The following is a 15,655-nucleotide window of genomic DNA, read 5'->3' as shown; positions in this document are numbered from 1 at the left end:
TTTCTTTCTTTTATTCTTTGTTTCTTTTCTTTCCTTCTTTCTTCTTTTCTTTTTCTGTCTGTCTGCACTGTTCATGAAAAAAGTATGAAATACTAAAACCACAATGTCTTATTTTTAAAAGAATCCTACATACGTGTTCAAACAAATTATCCTAATCATCTATTTAATCTTTTGGGCTTTTTAGAAATAGATAATAAAGTGGCAGAAATTGGTCTTCAATGTGCTTGTGGGCTGTTTTATGATGTGAATAAGAATAAAGAATCAGAGATGAAATATACTCACCTGTGAAGTACCACAGAGAAAACACCATCATTACATTACTATACAGGGGAGGGCCTCTTTTGTGATCTCAAGAAAGAGGCACTGATGATAATGATTACAGCCTGAGAATAGCATTTTGCTATTTGGCGATTTAAATATTATTGAAAGGTACCTCAATTGTGTGTGTTTGAGTGTTATCAAAATTTACTAACATCTCCATTTAAGTAGCAGGGAGGGAAACACACCACATTTTCAATATGGTTCTATGAGCTCATTTATGATGTCTTAGACTACATATTTAAAAGAATACATTTATACAATTTTGAGATCTAAATTGTTGCTTTTAAAAGCATATTCCCTATACAGAAAGTAATTTTAATTATTGCTCATATAAGCTTTCATTTTTGATTAAGCAATACTAAAAACTAAAGCAGTCTTGGGTTTAACAGTGTCACCAGTATAAAAACATATTCAACTTAGATATTCAAGAATGTCTCTCGTGGTAGAAAAATGTAGTAAAGAAATTAAAACAGAAGTAAACTTGAAACACCACAGGTGCATTGTTACAGGCAGGGAACACTGACGTTATCTATATCTTAGATCCTGGAGCAAAGCTGATTTCTTAGCATAAAAACCATAATAGTGATAGTCACTAAAGCCCTCGATTTCTATTTATTGGCATTGGGATGAAATGTAGAAATGAAAGACTTAACCTTTGTGTGATGGATGGTGTTAGTAATCACACAAGAATTTCAAGCAATGTGATGCAGGTGAGATGGCCAAGTGGACAAAGCCACTTGCTGCCAGGTCTGAAAACATGAGGTAGATTCTCTAGGACCCTCATGGTGGAAAAAGAAAACTGACTAACTAGTCCTGTTCGGGATTGTTCTAGGGATTGTGCTCTGCTCTCTTCATATCCCACACATACATAGACACACATGCACACACACACACACACACACACACACACACACACACACACACACACACCTGCCTGCAGCAGGATAGGAGAGGAAGATGGAAAGATAAAGAGACATATAGAGATAGACACACACACAGAGAAAGAGACAGATAGACACAAAAAGAACAATTCAAAAAAAGTTTAAAACATTGGCTGCTTATGCTATGAAATGTCTGACATTCCTAATAGAAGCAGAAAATTTAAGTGGAACAAAAGCCTCTAAAATCTCACATTGCAATTATTTTCTCTTTATAGAGATCACAAAGAACCCTTTCAAGTGAGCTCACTACGATATCCTAGATTAACGAAAGACAAGCAGGGAGGACATCCTACCTTAACAGGGCGTTTCTTCCATCACTTCTGGTACACCACACCTGCCTGGTTTGAAAACCTATCACTACATCCCCAGGCTGGGAGTGGTGGTGTGCTTTGTAACTCTGATGTGTTAGGGAGACTTGCTCGTTTGAATCAGAGCTAAAATCCTGGATATTTCTTCCGCTGAGGTCGACTTCCTTAAGGTGAGGGAGTCTACATTTGCTCCATGGTCCCACCTTTAGGCTGAAGGAATATTCTTCTTTCCCAAGAGGACAGGAAACTGGAGCCTCACAGGCTCTGGACTCAGTGAGATTCGGACACTGCAGACCTCCATACAGAGGGGGCGCGATGGCCACACGAGTTCTATGCTGCAGCTTCTTCCCACATCCTTCGGGGCAGGTGGACCATGGGGAGAACTCAGATACCACACAGTCCCTGGGGCAAGGAATGAGGCAGGCTTGCTCTGTGGGGGGCTGAGGAGCAAAGTGTTCACAGATCTCATTGGACACCATGGTTCTATTGAGCTTCTGAAGACAGCGCACTGTCCTGTGCTGTAGACCGTGCTGTGCAGTCACACATTCCACAGCCCGAGGCCTGGGCTCACCTTGGGCCCCAGGAACCAGAAGGCAGCGATGCCAGTCGGAAACCTCCCACTGGAACAGGTCACTGTGCCAGTCACACACGCGGAAACAGCTCCTTTCCTTTGGAGGTTGGCTGCTCTCATCACAGTTCGACATGGGACTCGTCCACCCTTCTATGTGAAAGCACCATACAGCACGACTTTGGGCTCCGCCTGGTCCGCAGTCACCTGCACACCTTCCCCAGGGACCTGAGATAGGAAAACAAGGCTCTCCATCATTCCTCAACTCTGGTGGAAAGAGAAGTCTAAGTAGTTCACAACACACATACCACAAAAATTACAAATTTGGCATGAAATGGAGGCAGGTTGAAGTTGGAAACTTTGTCTCAGTTTAAGATCGTAGAAATCACCTTCCATCTGTGATCAGAAATACAAATTACTAAAATTTATTTGACTATTGTGAAGATTATTTCTTTAGTCGTGTAAAGTGGAAAATAAAGTGCTAACCTGTGGAGGTGTTCTAAGTACCAATGGTACTATTCAGTGCCAAGGAAACACTATTTAACAAACAATCCAACCCTTATGATTGTTATATTTCCAAGCCTTTATATATAAAACTCAATATTAATTCTTCTAACTTAATATTAAAACATTCTAGCTAGGTAATTTATCAGTGAAAATCTAGGGTCTGGGAAGATGGCTCAGCCCTTAAGAGCACTGGCTACTCTCCAGAGACCTCAAGTCCAATTCCTAACACCCACATGACTGATCTCAAGTGTCTGTAATTCCAGTCTCAGAAAATTTAAAGCTGCCTTCTTACCTCAGGCACCAGGCAAGCACCCAGTACATAGACTTGCATGCAGACAAAACACTCATATTCACAAAACTATTAAGAATAAATATATTTTAAAAGAAATATCTTAAAAATAATTTTTAAGGTAGGGTTTTTACGTTTCAAATTCTTTCAGCTCACACATCACACAGCTCAAAAAATACATTTTTAAAAAATTGAAACATGCTGATATATTTTTATTTTCTAAATAATTGTTCTCAGTTTGGGTTGGCTTTTCCTGTGGTTAATTGCAGGAAGAAAAAGAAATCTAACAAGCAGAACAGCAGAGAGAAAGTATATGGTGTATGCTCTGACTATGGAAATTCTGTCCCTGGAAATAGGATGGGTGTTTGCTTGTTTATTTAACACTTGGTCTTTATAATTAAAATTTTATATAAAACACAACACACAAACACACAATTAAATTAACTAGACTTGAAGTCTATACATCTCAGGGAAATTTTATATGGCTAGAATAGCCCATTCTGAAGCTCTAGAGATTCACATTGGATTTTACACACTTTGTTGTTGTTAAATATACTTCTTGTACTTATCTACTATACACACACACATACATCTCTGACAGTCAAAACTAGAATTAGCTTTGTGAGCTCGCTCATGATTCAAGTATCCATTACCTGAATTTAGTCCTTCCTTCCTTTTAGTCTTTAAAATGAAATACTACTCACTTATAAAGAAACTTGGTTTTTCTGTGTGGTACAGGTTAGCCTTGAACTCCTGGCAGCAAGCAATTCTTCTCCTCCTGACCCTCTGCCCTTCTCTGCCCCTTTACCTCTTTGCCTTTCTCTCTGCCCCTCTGCCCCTCCACCCTTGTGCCCATCTGCCTGTCTGCCTCTCTGTCCTCGCCTCTGCCTCTGCCCCTTCCTCCCAAGTAGTTGGAATGACGGTGAAAACCACAATGCCTAACTGGTTTTGATTTCTGATAGGATCAAACTCCTGGCCAACCTTCCCACCTTAGCAGATCCTTTAATTAAAGAGTTTCTGTGTAAAAAGAGAGAGATCCATTGAAGACATTTTTCTTTTCATCTTGTCTGTTTGCCTATCCACTGGTGTTAGTCTGCAAAGTCTCTCTCAGGGAGGTGAAGCATATATGGAAACCAGAAGACATCTTCAGAACACCAGCCATTATAATTTTTATTTTTGTTCTCTTTTCTTTCCTTTCTTTCTCTCATTCTTTCATATATATATATTTTTTTGAGACAAGGTCTCTCCTGGCCTAGAGCTCTTCAAGATGCCTAGCCTGTGTGGCTTGCATGCATCTACCTATCTCTGCCTTCCCAGAACTGAGACCATAAGCATATGCCACATTGGACCAGTCTTCTAATATGGGTTGTGGGGATTGAACTCAGGTCCTTATGCATGCAGGACAAACACTTCAACCACTGAGCCGTCACTCATCTTTGATCATTCATGTTTCACAAAGACAAGAAAGAATCATATGTTATACCAAAGGACCAAAGTAATGCCCCCATTTCACTTTCTTTACATAGGCAACCTGAATTCGAGGAGATTTAGCAAAATTAACTAAACAACCTATGCCCACTAGGAGGACTCTGAAAATCATTAAGGAACCCTGCATCTGAGGAAACAGAGTAACTAACACCAGGTGGGAAAGAAGATACAGTCTTCCTATTTCTAATTCTCATAGACCTCTCCAAATGCAGCTCAGTCACTTCATGGGGTATATTATACATGTCAATCAGTTGCATGTTTAGGAATCGACATAAGCAGTGGAGTAGTGGCATCACCTATACATCCCCAGAGAAGTAGGTTATCTGCATTTGGGGTACCTATTTGGGTACTAGAGCAGGGTTTGGCATTTTAGCAGGAGAATAGTATCTCATTATAATATTCTTGGTACTTGCACTACATAAACCTAACACTCACGATAACACTGTGTTGGTTGTCAAGCTATGGTGACAATACTTGTTTCATTTATAGGCGAGGGCCACACAATGAGGGTTCGTTTGCCTGCTGACTTCTGGCATTTCGTCCTAATATCACTAACCATGATGAAGTAACTACTCTTGAAAGTGGTACTCTCAAAAGTCGCCTACTTGATGAATGGTCTTTAGTGTTATCTTCATCTAGAGCGTGCACAGCTATAGCTTGGTAATAGAGATACTTGCTAGCTGACTATCGCCTGCAGGCTCTGGAACCGAGATGGTGTGGAGCCACTTTGTTTTAATATATCCTACCTAGTGTTCACTGTGCTAGATACTGTGCTGTTTTCTATAAAAAAGACCCATTCTATAGGGAGACATTTCAAACAATTATATGATGGTGGTGGAGCTTACATATCAAATCAATCATAAGATACTAAAATAATTAGAGATAATAAAAGGAAACATTTGTAAATTGTCTTGGGCTTTAAGACAATGACTATCAGGGTATCTCTATTTGCTCAGGCATTGAATACACTCAATTTTCCATGAAAGACTTTTGGTGTGAATTAAAGAAAGAAAAGGAAAATCAATTTGTTACAACTCAATCTTGAAAAGTCTACTATTAAATTTCATTCAGTCAAAATACACTATCAAATAGATACTATATTTTTAAAGTGTTTAACTAAGACATTTTCTTATCATTCTAGTAGCTTTCTCATTAAAAGTCTTTCAGTTACTTCAAAATTAAGTAGCTCATTTTTTGTTAGTTAGAACTATTGATACCTTAAGCCTTATACATGGCCATTCTTGTGAGAGCTTTTACATCTTTCATCTACACAAAATGTTACCAAATAGCATCATTTTACCAGAACAATGAAAGACAAAATGTAATTATTAATAAGCATGAATTACTACAATAACAGATCTGACTCACGTCACAGGGAAGGCAGCTGGTTTGTTCATCTGTATTCCTTGGATATTATGAGAGTCAGTAATAACAGTTGTGGGTATGCACAAACTCCACTTTCTAGACTCTAAAGTGAGTGTGTGTTTGTAAACACTGGGCATTTTGTGTAGAAAGGCTGAAGCAAATGTTGAAGCCAGACAAAAACAAGCAAATAAGAAGCCAATGCAAAGTGAATCCTGTATGCTTGGGACAAAAGAAAAACAAATTGTAGACAAAACACACAAGACCAGAGCTCTGGGCAGGTGGCCTGTAGTGATTTGCATTTCTCAAGCATGAGTAAAATAAAGGTTTCATGTTTTATTCAGTTTTAGTCGGCAATGAACTTTTAGTACCCATGAATTAAAATCACAGACCTGAGGGGTTTTGCAATTCTGGGGGGAAAATATCCCAAAACACATGCATTTATATGAAATATGCCTAAAATGAGATATATTATAACCCGTGTCCAAATTCTCACAAAAATGTAAGCTTAAAATGAGCAGATTCTAAAGATAACAGATGGAAAAATCAAAATCATATTCAGATAATATAACTAAATGATATAAAGAAATTCATTTTATTTTTTTTTAACATCACGTCAGTAACTGCACATATTTTAAATGGGAAACAGACAGGAAGCCATGCAGAGTTTAGTGGCTAGGAGAGATTTTCTTTAACAATTACTTTGTCATATATCACTCTAGAGAATTTTTTTTTTAACTGGTAAAAGAAGTAGAGGTATTATTGGGTTTTGCATGTTTACCTGGGCCAGTTTAAATGATGCAGAGGTGTACCAGTTAACTTCCTGTCACCTCTATGAGGAAGTAACAGGTACTTCTGAATTAATTGCTAGGCATTAAAGTTTATTCATTTATCTATTGGGAATTTCAAACAATTTATTTTGATCTTATCAACCCCAACTCCTCTCTCTCTCTCTCTCTCTCTCTCTCTCTCTCTCTCTCTCTCTGTCTCTATCTCTGTGTCTTGGCATTCTCCTCACCAACCACTGAGTCCCATCAGTNAACAATTTATTTTGATCTTATCAACCCCAACTCCCCCCCCCCTCTCTCTCTCTCTCTCTCTCTCTCTCTCTCTCTCTCTCTCTCCCCCCCTGCCATGGCATTCTCCTCACCAACCACTGAGTCCCATCAGTGCTTCCTATATGTTCATGGTATGTGGCCAACCCCTGAAAAAGAAATAACTCTCCCTATTTCTGTAGCCATTGGATGTCAATAGCTCCTTATCTAGGGGTGGGTGACAGGCTGGATCTTATAAAGGCTTTGCTGGATCTGTGCAACCACAGATGCTCTGTGTTCATGAGTGCAGCAGCCTATCAGGTCCAGGAGATAGTGTTTTACTCTGGTCCTCTCTGACCGCTGACTCTTACAATGTTTCTGAGCCCTCTTCTGCAATGTACCCCGGAGCCTTAATGAGACACATTGTGTGATAGAGTTTTCTTACCCCACCCCCTTTTTATAGTTTATCACTCCACTATGTTTCTTTTCTTTACTTGGACTAACTGTTGCAACAGTTTTAAGTTATAACAGTTTTAATCAACAGATTGAAATTTTGGTTCCAAGAAATTTATTTGGAGATGGAAGGGTGACAGAAACTCTTGGGCAATTTTCAAATCTTTGGCTCTGTGAGTTCTAGGCTGCTCTGCCCATGTTTTGGCTCCCTGTACAGCTATGTCAGTGCTTTAACACAGCATTCCTCTGCAGACAGAAAAGGGCTGGCAGATTTTATTCCCTTAATTAAGTTACTCTTAACTGGATTAGTGTAGATGAACGAATAACCTGATCAAAATCACCCTGTTTGAGACAGATTGCTGAAGGTCTAAATTTAGGTGTGGCATCTGCTCCAATCCCTGCTATACTCAGGGAAAAATTGGGACTCTTGAGGTCAGAGTACAATAAAAACAATCTCCACAGCTTTGCAAGACACTTGGCACTGACAGAAGCAGCAGCCCTGATTTAATACCATTCATGCAATCGGAAGAGATGTTTGTTTTATTATTCATTTTTCCTAGCCACAGCTTTTATTATCCTGACATTGTTTTATTTTTAACTTGGGCAACAGGCTGGAGGTGTGACATGAATGATAATGTAGGGTTGAGCATCTTACACAGATTATTGGTGGATAATTACTCAGCCAGAGCCTTCATCAACCTCAATACCATAAAATCTGACATAAAACAACACTGACTTACTTGTAAGGTGCTTCATTGCCAAGAAGGAGCTGAAAACCTACAGAAGAGCTTTCCTTTCTGAGCAAAGGCTGCTATGTCAGTAATAGAACTAAAGTAAGGCATGCCCTATATAGTGGACACAACCTAAGAAAACACTGATACTTCTTAAGACCTAAGATTGAGGAAGAGTGTATTCATCCTCTTATATGGTCACCACCTATCTCATGGAAGGTAGTATTACAGAGTCTAGAAACATGAAATTAACAAGACATTAGCTGTCTTTTAGAATTATTGGCGGTCTCTTCACGAGAAGGCTCTTCGCCTATATGTATTTAGTAGTTGATCTGATATCCTTTCCCAGTCTCTTTAGGGTGGAAGCATCAGACCCCAAACTAGGAAGAAGTCATGAGACAGGCACACATGGAAACACTATGTAGTCAATGTCTAAATCTACCCTAACAGTCAAGAAATTCACATCAAAGAATTCACAGAATCACACAGGACTTCAAAAGCTCTCAAAGAGGGCTGTAAGATGGCTAAGTGGGTGAAACAGCTGGTCCCTAACCCCCACATGACAAACCAAGTTCTATCTTCTATCCCCAGGACTCACGTTGTGTAAAGAGAGAAGGAATTCCTATAAGTTGACCTCTAATATTCATACTCAGGCCACAGCACATACATTCCCAACAACCCCTTTCCTCACACACATTTGCTCATTTTACAACCCATAAAATGCTGTGTTGATATTAAAGTCATCTTTCAAAAAGCACAATCGTGTCCTGTATGATATGCATGCTCAAATATTTCAATTACCCCATAACTTAGCAACAAAAATTAGGCAGCAAGAACAATTTCATTGTAATGGGTGTGATCAGGTCTTCTGAGTGTCCTTCATGGCTGTCCATGAAACCATGAGAAATGTCTGGGTGGGATTTATACACCTTACTGAACTGAGCGCAAACATTGCTACCATCTCCAGCTCACTCTCTGTGACAGTTTTGTTTGACACTAATAGTACATTGTAAACCCACTTCATCTCTATGGACAGATGTCATTGACTTAAAAGCAAAGCACCTCTGTTATTTATCACTTTTTATTACAAATTATCGGTTGCTAGTGGATACAGGATCCATTAAAAGGAGCAGGAGAGCACAAACAGACAGAAATATATCTGTTCTTTGCTACCAACAGAGACAAATGTCACAAAGACAGAAAACCATCTTTTAAAAATTGTCTGATTTGAGCCATAATTTCCAAAAATTCTAAAGTCTAAAAGTGACTCTTGCATTGCCTGTGCTTTGTGGCCTCCTGGACATGAGTCTTTTAAGATCATTAAAACCTGATCCATTGACTCCCAGAATCCAAGGGTGGGAAGGGAACCTTGCAGTTTATGTTTCTCAGGTGGAGGTAAAATATAGAAAAAAATGATATATTTAAGGTCCCATAATTACTTGTAGAAGAGTAACAATTCCATTTTCGGTTTTGTTTTGTTTTGTTTTTTGGTTTTTGTTTTGTTTTGTTTTGTTTTTTCCTGAGACAGGGTTTCTCTGTGTAGCCCTGGCTGTCCTGGAACTCGCTCTGTAGACCAGGCTGGCCTCGAACTCAGAAATCGGCCTGCCTCTGCCTTCCAAGTGCTGGGATTAAAGGCGTGCACCACCATGCCTGGCTTACAATTCCATTTTCATACATCTGGTTAGTGATCTTCATAGGATGCCCTGGTTTCAACAAGTCTACAACTGCAGAGGAAGAATAATCCTCTCACCAGTCACTGTTTCAGGGAAGAGTCTGCAGAGGAAGGGAATAAACTATTTGCAAAGCACATTGAACTCACATGGCCCAGGTGAAGAACTGCTGAGATTTTTCAGCCTCTTAGCCTCCCTCGTGGAACAGAGAACAGATCGAGGCACTTCACACATTTTTACAGGAATGGCAATCCATCCTGCTTTTGTATGCAGAGTCTGAAGTACTGCTTGAGCATATGTGTTAGAGTCCAGAGGTTTATCTCAAGAAGGAACCCTCATGTGATGGGCAGAAAGTATGTGTCCCTAAAAGAATTAAACCAATAGCTGTTTTGCACATCTACTGTATCTTCAGTACCTGATACATGTGATTAATAGAGTTCTGCTTTTCTAGATAAGAAACACTTGAAATAAAAGAATGCTCTAAATCAACAACTTTATCTTGTTATAAAAACTTTCACACTTAATCTAGAATACAACTATTTTTAAAAGTGATGTATTTTGAACCATTGAGACGTTACAAAGGCCATGAGGCAAAATACATTTAGGAGAGGTAGACAGGCTATAAATGCAACATGAGGGCCCACAAGCCCTGCCTCTCTTCTTTGTCCTAAAGTTCTCTGTCCTCTCTGTCACTGATCAGTGGCTTGGCACAGGAGACAGCTTTAGAACTCACTGGGCTCTGATACCTGTCAAGAGATATTTATGGGGTGTTCTCATGCCATAAATATGGCTCCACTCAACTCTGACTTTACTTACAGGAAATGCTTCAGCTAAGCCCTGTGGGTTTGCCGCTGAGGCAGAAGAAAATTACTCATTCAGCTGTGTGTATTGGTTAAGGAAGTAAGACAGCAGCCTATATGTGCCACAAATGGAGAAGATCTAGACTTTGCACAGTGCTGCTGCACAATTTTCTTCCCTAATTTCCTGGCTACCTAGGCATTGGTTAGACTTCAGGCAGGGGAGAAATGACTTTGCTTCACACCGCACAAGCTGAAATACATAATAGGAAGCTGATTTTTAAGACGTGTCCCTGCTTAAGACAATGAGGATAAAGTTCTATTTATACAAGGAAGGATCAATAAATGTCAGGCTGGGAAGATGAGACTTCATTCCATGTCTCCTAGAGCTCAAGGAAAAGAAACCATGCCTTACAAAGGCATAAAAGTGTAAGATAGTATATGAATATCTCAATTCCTGTTAAGCCCCTCAAGAAACGCATCTGCTTTTTGTACAAAGAGCATACTGAAGCTAATAATTCTTAATGACTCCATGAAAACCATCATTGTTGTATAGACACAGAGCATATCTGCTTCTGAATGCATAGCTCTTTCTAGTAGGTATTTCTGCTATCTACTGGTTCAAGAGAACAACAACAAACTAGACACATTTGTAGAACAGAATTTTCAGTCTCTTTCATTTTTAAAAGGACAACTATTTTTCATTTCAAACAGCCACATATGACTATGTGAGGTCCTCATTTTGTCTAGAAAAATAATAATTTCTGAGTTAATATATCTGATAACAGTATCTGAAAAACACCACTATCATGACAACATAATCACATTATTTTTTCTATGTAAATGATAAAAAAAATCTCTTATTTGCCACATAAAATCTAATGAACATACTGAAATGTCATAAAGATTTGCAAAGTTGGAGTCCAATTTGTCATTCCAAAACCTTCCCTCCATGTCCCTGGAACCTGGCCACACATCTTTGGCCCACTATCACTTGCTTTGTCATGGTCATCACTCTGAATGTCACAGATGAATGGACTGGTGTCCAATTTGGATTACCAGGCTCTACTGTTGCATCTCACCTTACCACTACATGCATTCTCTTTTACTACTGAAGTTATACATTCCTGAATGATGTAAATATGTAGTACTCTAGATGGGAGTATCCTTCAAATGCCATTTCTCCACTAAAATCTATTAACAGCTTCTTTTTGTTTCAGAATAAAGAACAACAAAGTTCTTTTTTTAATTGAAAATATATATTTCCCCCTTTGTTATATTCTGAAGAGGTTTATCCCTCCCTCAACTTCTCCTGAATACTTCCACCTCCATCCACACCCCTATCCATTCCCTTTCTTTCTCTCTCATTAGAAAACTAATAGGAATTTAAAATAAAAATAAAAAACAGAGTAGAAAATAAACCAAAAATACAAGCATACAAATAAGCCAAAAGAAAATGTACAAGAAACAAAAACACAGAGACACACACATTCCTACATAGAAGTCCCATAAAAACACATACTTAGAAATCATAATATGTAAACAAAAGACATGTAAGAAACAAAAGCTCAGACAAAGCATTGTGAGAAAAAAATCTTCCAAAATACCACTGAGTTTGTTTTATGTCGGTTGTCTACTGCTGGGCATGAGCATGCCCTTACATATAGTCTGTATACACAGGGAGATAAACATAGAGGATACTAATTTTCCCCCGCAAGGTGTCATCATGGAGGCTTATGCCAACTTGTCCTCTCAGTACTGAGATCCTATCTGGTTTAGACCAGTGCAATCCCTGTACATGCTGCCAAGGTCCCTGTGAGTTCATACGTGCATTAGTCCTGCTGTGTCTAGAAGACCTTGTTTCTATGGGGTCCTCCATGCTTCAATGCCTCTTACAATCTCTACCTCTTCTCTTGCAGAGTTCTCTGAGCCCTGGGGGGGGGGATTTGATGGAAACATTCCATTTAGGACTGAGTAGTTCAAGGTCTTTTACTCTCTGTGCATTGTCTAGTTGGGAGTCTCTGTATTTATGCTCTTTTACTGCAGAAGAAATCTTCTCTGATGATAACTTACCAAGACACTGATCTATGAGTGTATCAGAATATCTCTAGGAGTTAGCATAGCAATAGAATTTAGTTTTCCCCTATATCCATGGCCTATCTAGTCTCAGTTTCTTGGCCACTCAGTGTGGGGCATTGGTTCCATCTCATGGAATGAACCTGAAATCCAATAAAATAGTGATTGGTTACTCTTACAACTTTGGTGTCACTATTGTACCTGTTTATCTTGCAGGTAGAAGGCTCTAGTGGGTACCAGCTCTATGTCTCTGTATTCAATGAGATATGTAGCTGTAAACAACAAAATTTTTAACTTGATATTCAGGTACCTGTCTCATCAGCAGTCATCTGTTCTTTTACTGTTAATGATTTGGATCACTTAGTATCAATCCATAATCTTTCCAACCTTTCTCTCCTACTTCTGTCAACTATGTTTGTCTTAAACCAAATTCTGTACACTTCACACTAGAGTCATTCCTACACACCCTTTTAAGTCACTGCCTTGGGAAAACAATTTGCTATCACCTAATCATAGTTTAGTCTTTCATAAAACATCACTCAGTACTTTAAGAATTTATTGTTTATCACTCAATTCATTTAACTTAAATATTCAGCAGAAATGCAACGGTTCCATTCATACAACATCCCCAGTACTAACCCATTACTTGATGAGTAGTCAAAATTATAGATTATTAAAGATAGCAAGGTAAGAGGCTGAAAATATCCAATAGAATTCGGAGAATTGTCACCCCTGGAAGATTTCCATATCAATGGATTATAGCGTTTACCAAAGGGAAAAACCTGTATAACTGTCTCTTCTCTGTGTCCCTCTGGCTTACATTCATGCGATAAAATTTAGAGTGATGATAAATTCAAGTTTCAAATACTTGTGATGGATGGCCATTGTATGTAATCAACTCAATTGTTTCTAGAGTCACCTAAGATGCATGACTTTAGGTGGGATGTGAGGGTGTCTCCAGAAAAGATTAACTGAGGGACTAAGCCCTCTCCAGGTCTGACAACCTGGACAGATAAAGCATTGCTGCTTGCCTGTCTGGCATGGCATCTTTCTCTGAGTCTCTCTTGCTACTCCTCTTCTGCCATCACTGACATCGGACTCAGGCATCTTCAGCCTTCCAATGTAGACAGAGGACTAGCTCTGCCCAGGGACACGTCCATGCTCTCAGCACTAGACTGGGGCTGAGGAAGCATATAGACTTATGGGACTGAGGAGCTACCTAATAGATTCTCATCCTCTCCAGCATGTGTATGGCTGTGGTTATGTTGACCAACCCCTCTCAGTTGTAAGTCATTGGTTACACTCTATTAGTTATTTCCCTCTATAGAACCCTGAATAACATTTCTGTCATTTACAATTGTATATGTAGTATCCATTTTTTTCTTTCTTGCTTGAGCACACATCTAATTAAATGGTTCAGGAATCTCATCCAATAAGAACAATGTAATGTCTTTTTATTCCAAGGACACAGATCATATCTATTCACACAAGCCTGTTATTAGTATTTATTGTTTCTAAGCTTAACAATGTAGAGATGCAATTGTTATGGTCACAGGCTCATTATCATGATCAGCATGGAACCACACCTGAAACTATATTCAAAGATGTGAAAGTCATGTTAATGCAGTTCCTTAAAGCAATCTTGCAAAGCAGCCTCTTGGCAACTTTAATTCCAAGAGGCTTAACTATCTTTCAATATTGTGAAGAAATTTAACAGAATGAGCAAAATATGAATGAATACAATCATAAAGGCGGGTTATAGGATACTATTTTCAGATCTCTAGGAAAATATCAGAGGGATGAGTGTAGAAGATAAGCTCTGAAGAGGTAAATGTGAACAACTACTGTCCCCTTGGAGAGGAAGGATAGAAACTTAAGGAAAACCCATCTTCAGGGGCTAACCTAAGAAAACTCTTCTTCAGGGACTAACTTGTCAGGAGGTGGAGACTGTACTGGAACCCAGGACATTCAGCAGCCACATTATCACAGTTACACCCTATTGGAAATTTTTTCAATCTTGTTATTTATTCCTAAAAAGGGAACTTGACCCAGACCCAGAGCCCTTCATTGTGTGGCTTAGGAGACCAAAGGAACATTATACCTAGGTACATTTTGTTTCTGCAAAGGACAAATATTCATAGAGAGAAGGTGATACTTTTTATTTTTTAAATAAAAGCCTGTTCCCAACCATCTGCTACCTGGAGCACCAGAGATATATCTGAGATACCAAGGAGAGCAATCGAAGGTCTCTGGACATTGCCTGGGTCAAAAAATTTAGCAACATGGAAAGCAACCTGAAGTGCCCAATTGCAGTTGCCCCTAGCACCTCGGGATGATGGACTGACCCACAAACTGATAGATAAGACAGGTTCACATGCCATAAAATGCCAGAACTCTTGGCTATAGGAAAGGATTAACATCCACAATTAAACTAAGTTAGGGAAAAACAAAGGAAATCATTTTCTTTGTGTACCTGGCTTTCTAAGCTATGGTGAATACTCGCTGCAGTAGTCACAAAGGCATATAATAATGGAGGGGAATTTGAGAAATAATAATAAATGCATCCTCTTTCTACCCAAGGGCTGACAGCTCCAGAGGACATGCGAGTTCTGTTCAATAGAGCACTGGGCAAATCCATCCTAATTACCCTTTCCCAGATGGGTGGGCACATGGCAGTGGCTTGCAGCCTGTATCAATTCGTTTTAGTCTCTGCATGATTGGAATTTCCCAGAGTGCTTTGTGGGAATTCAAGGGCTAAAGAAAGTGAATTGAAGAAATGTCATATGTGTGATAGGAGTGCTTTACATTTGCATAATGAAAATAATACTTCCTGGAGGGTAGCGGGTCACCTGATAGACTTAAGGTTGGAAAGAAAATGCAGTCCTGAATCATCTCCAGAGACAGGGAGGACTCTGCTGTCACTTGCCTTTCCTGAGGTTAATTACCTAGTCCAGTTCAGGCTATAAAAAATGTTCTGTGTAAAAATATATATATTCCCAGGGATCATGGCCGAGAAGCACCTGAAAAAATGTTCAGCATCCTTAATCATCAGGGAAATGCAAATCAAAACAACCCTGAGATTCCACCTCACACCAGTCAGAATGGTGACA

The 15,655-nt window shown here is 39.2% G+C and overlaps 1 protein-coding gene across 1 annotated transcript in view; it reads right to left on the bottom strand.

The window, feature by feature from the left end:
* Nucleotides 1-15,655, bottom strand: part of Thsd7b (thrombospondin type 1 domain containing 7B) — an 879,842-nt gene that overhangs the window by 573,919 nt on the left and 290,268 nt on the right. Inside the window, exon 3 of the mRNA XM_021164520.2 lies at nt 1,556-2,366. Coding sequence (XP_021020179.1) covers nt 1,556-2,366 — 811 coding nt within the window. The remainder of the gene's footprint in view (nt 1-1,555; nt 2,367-15,655) is intronic.

This window comes from Mus caroli, chromosome 1 (assembly GCF_900094665.2).
Source record: "Mus caroli chromosome 1, CAROLI_EIJ_v1.1, whole genome shotgun sequence".
In the NCBI taxonomy this organism is placed as follows: Eukaryota; Metazoa; Chordata; class Mammalia; order Rodentia; family Muridae; genus Mus; species Mus caroli.
This window is presented reverse-complemented; position numbering and strand designations above follow the sequence as displayed.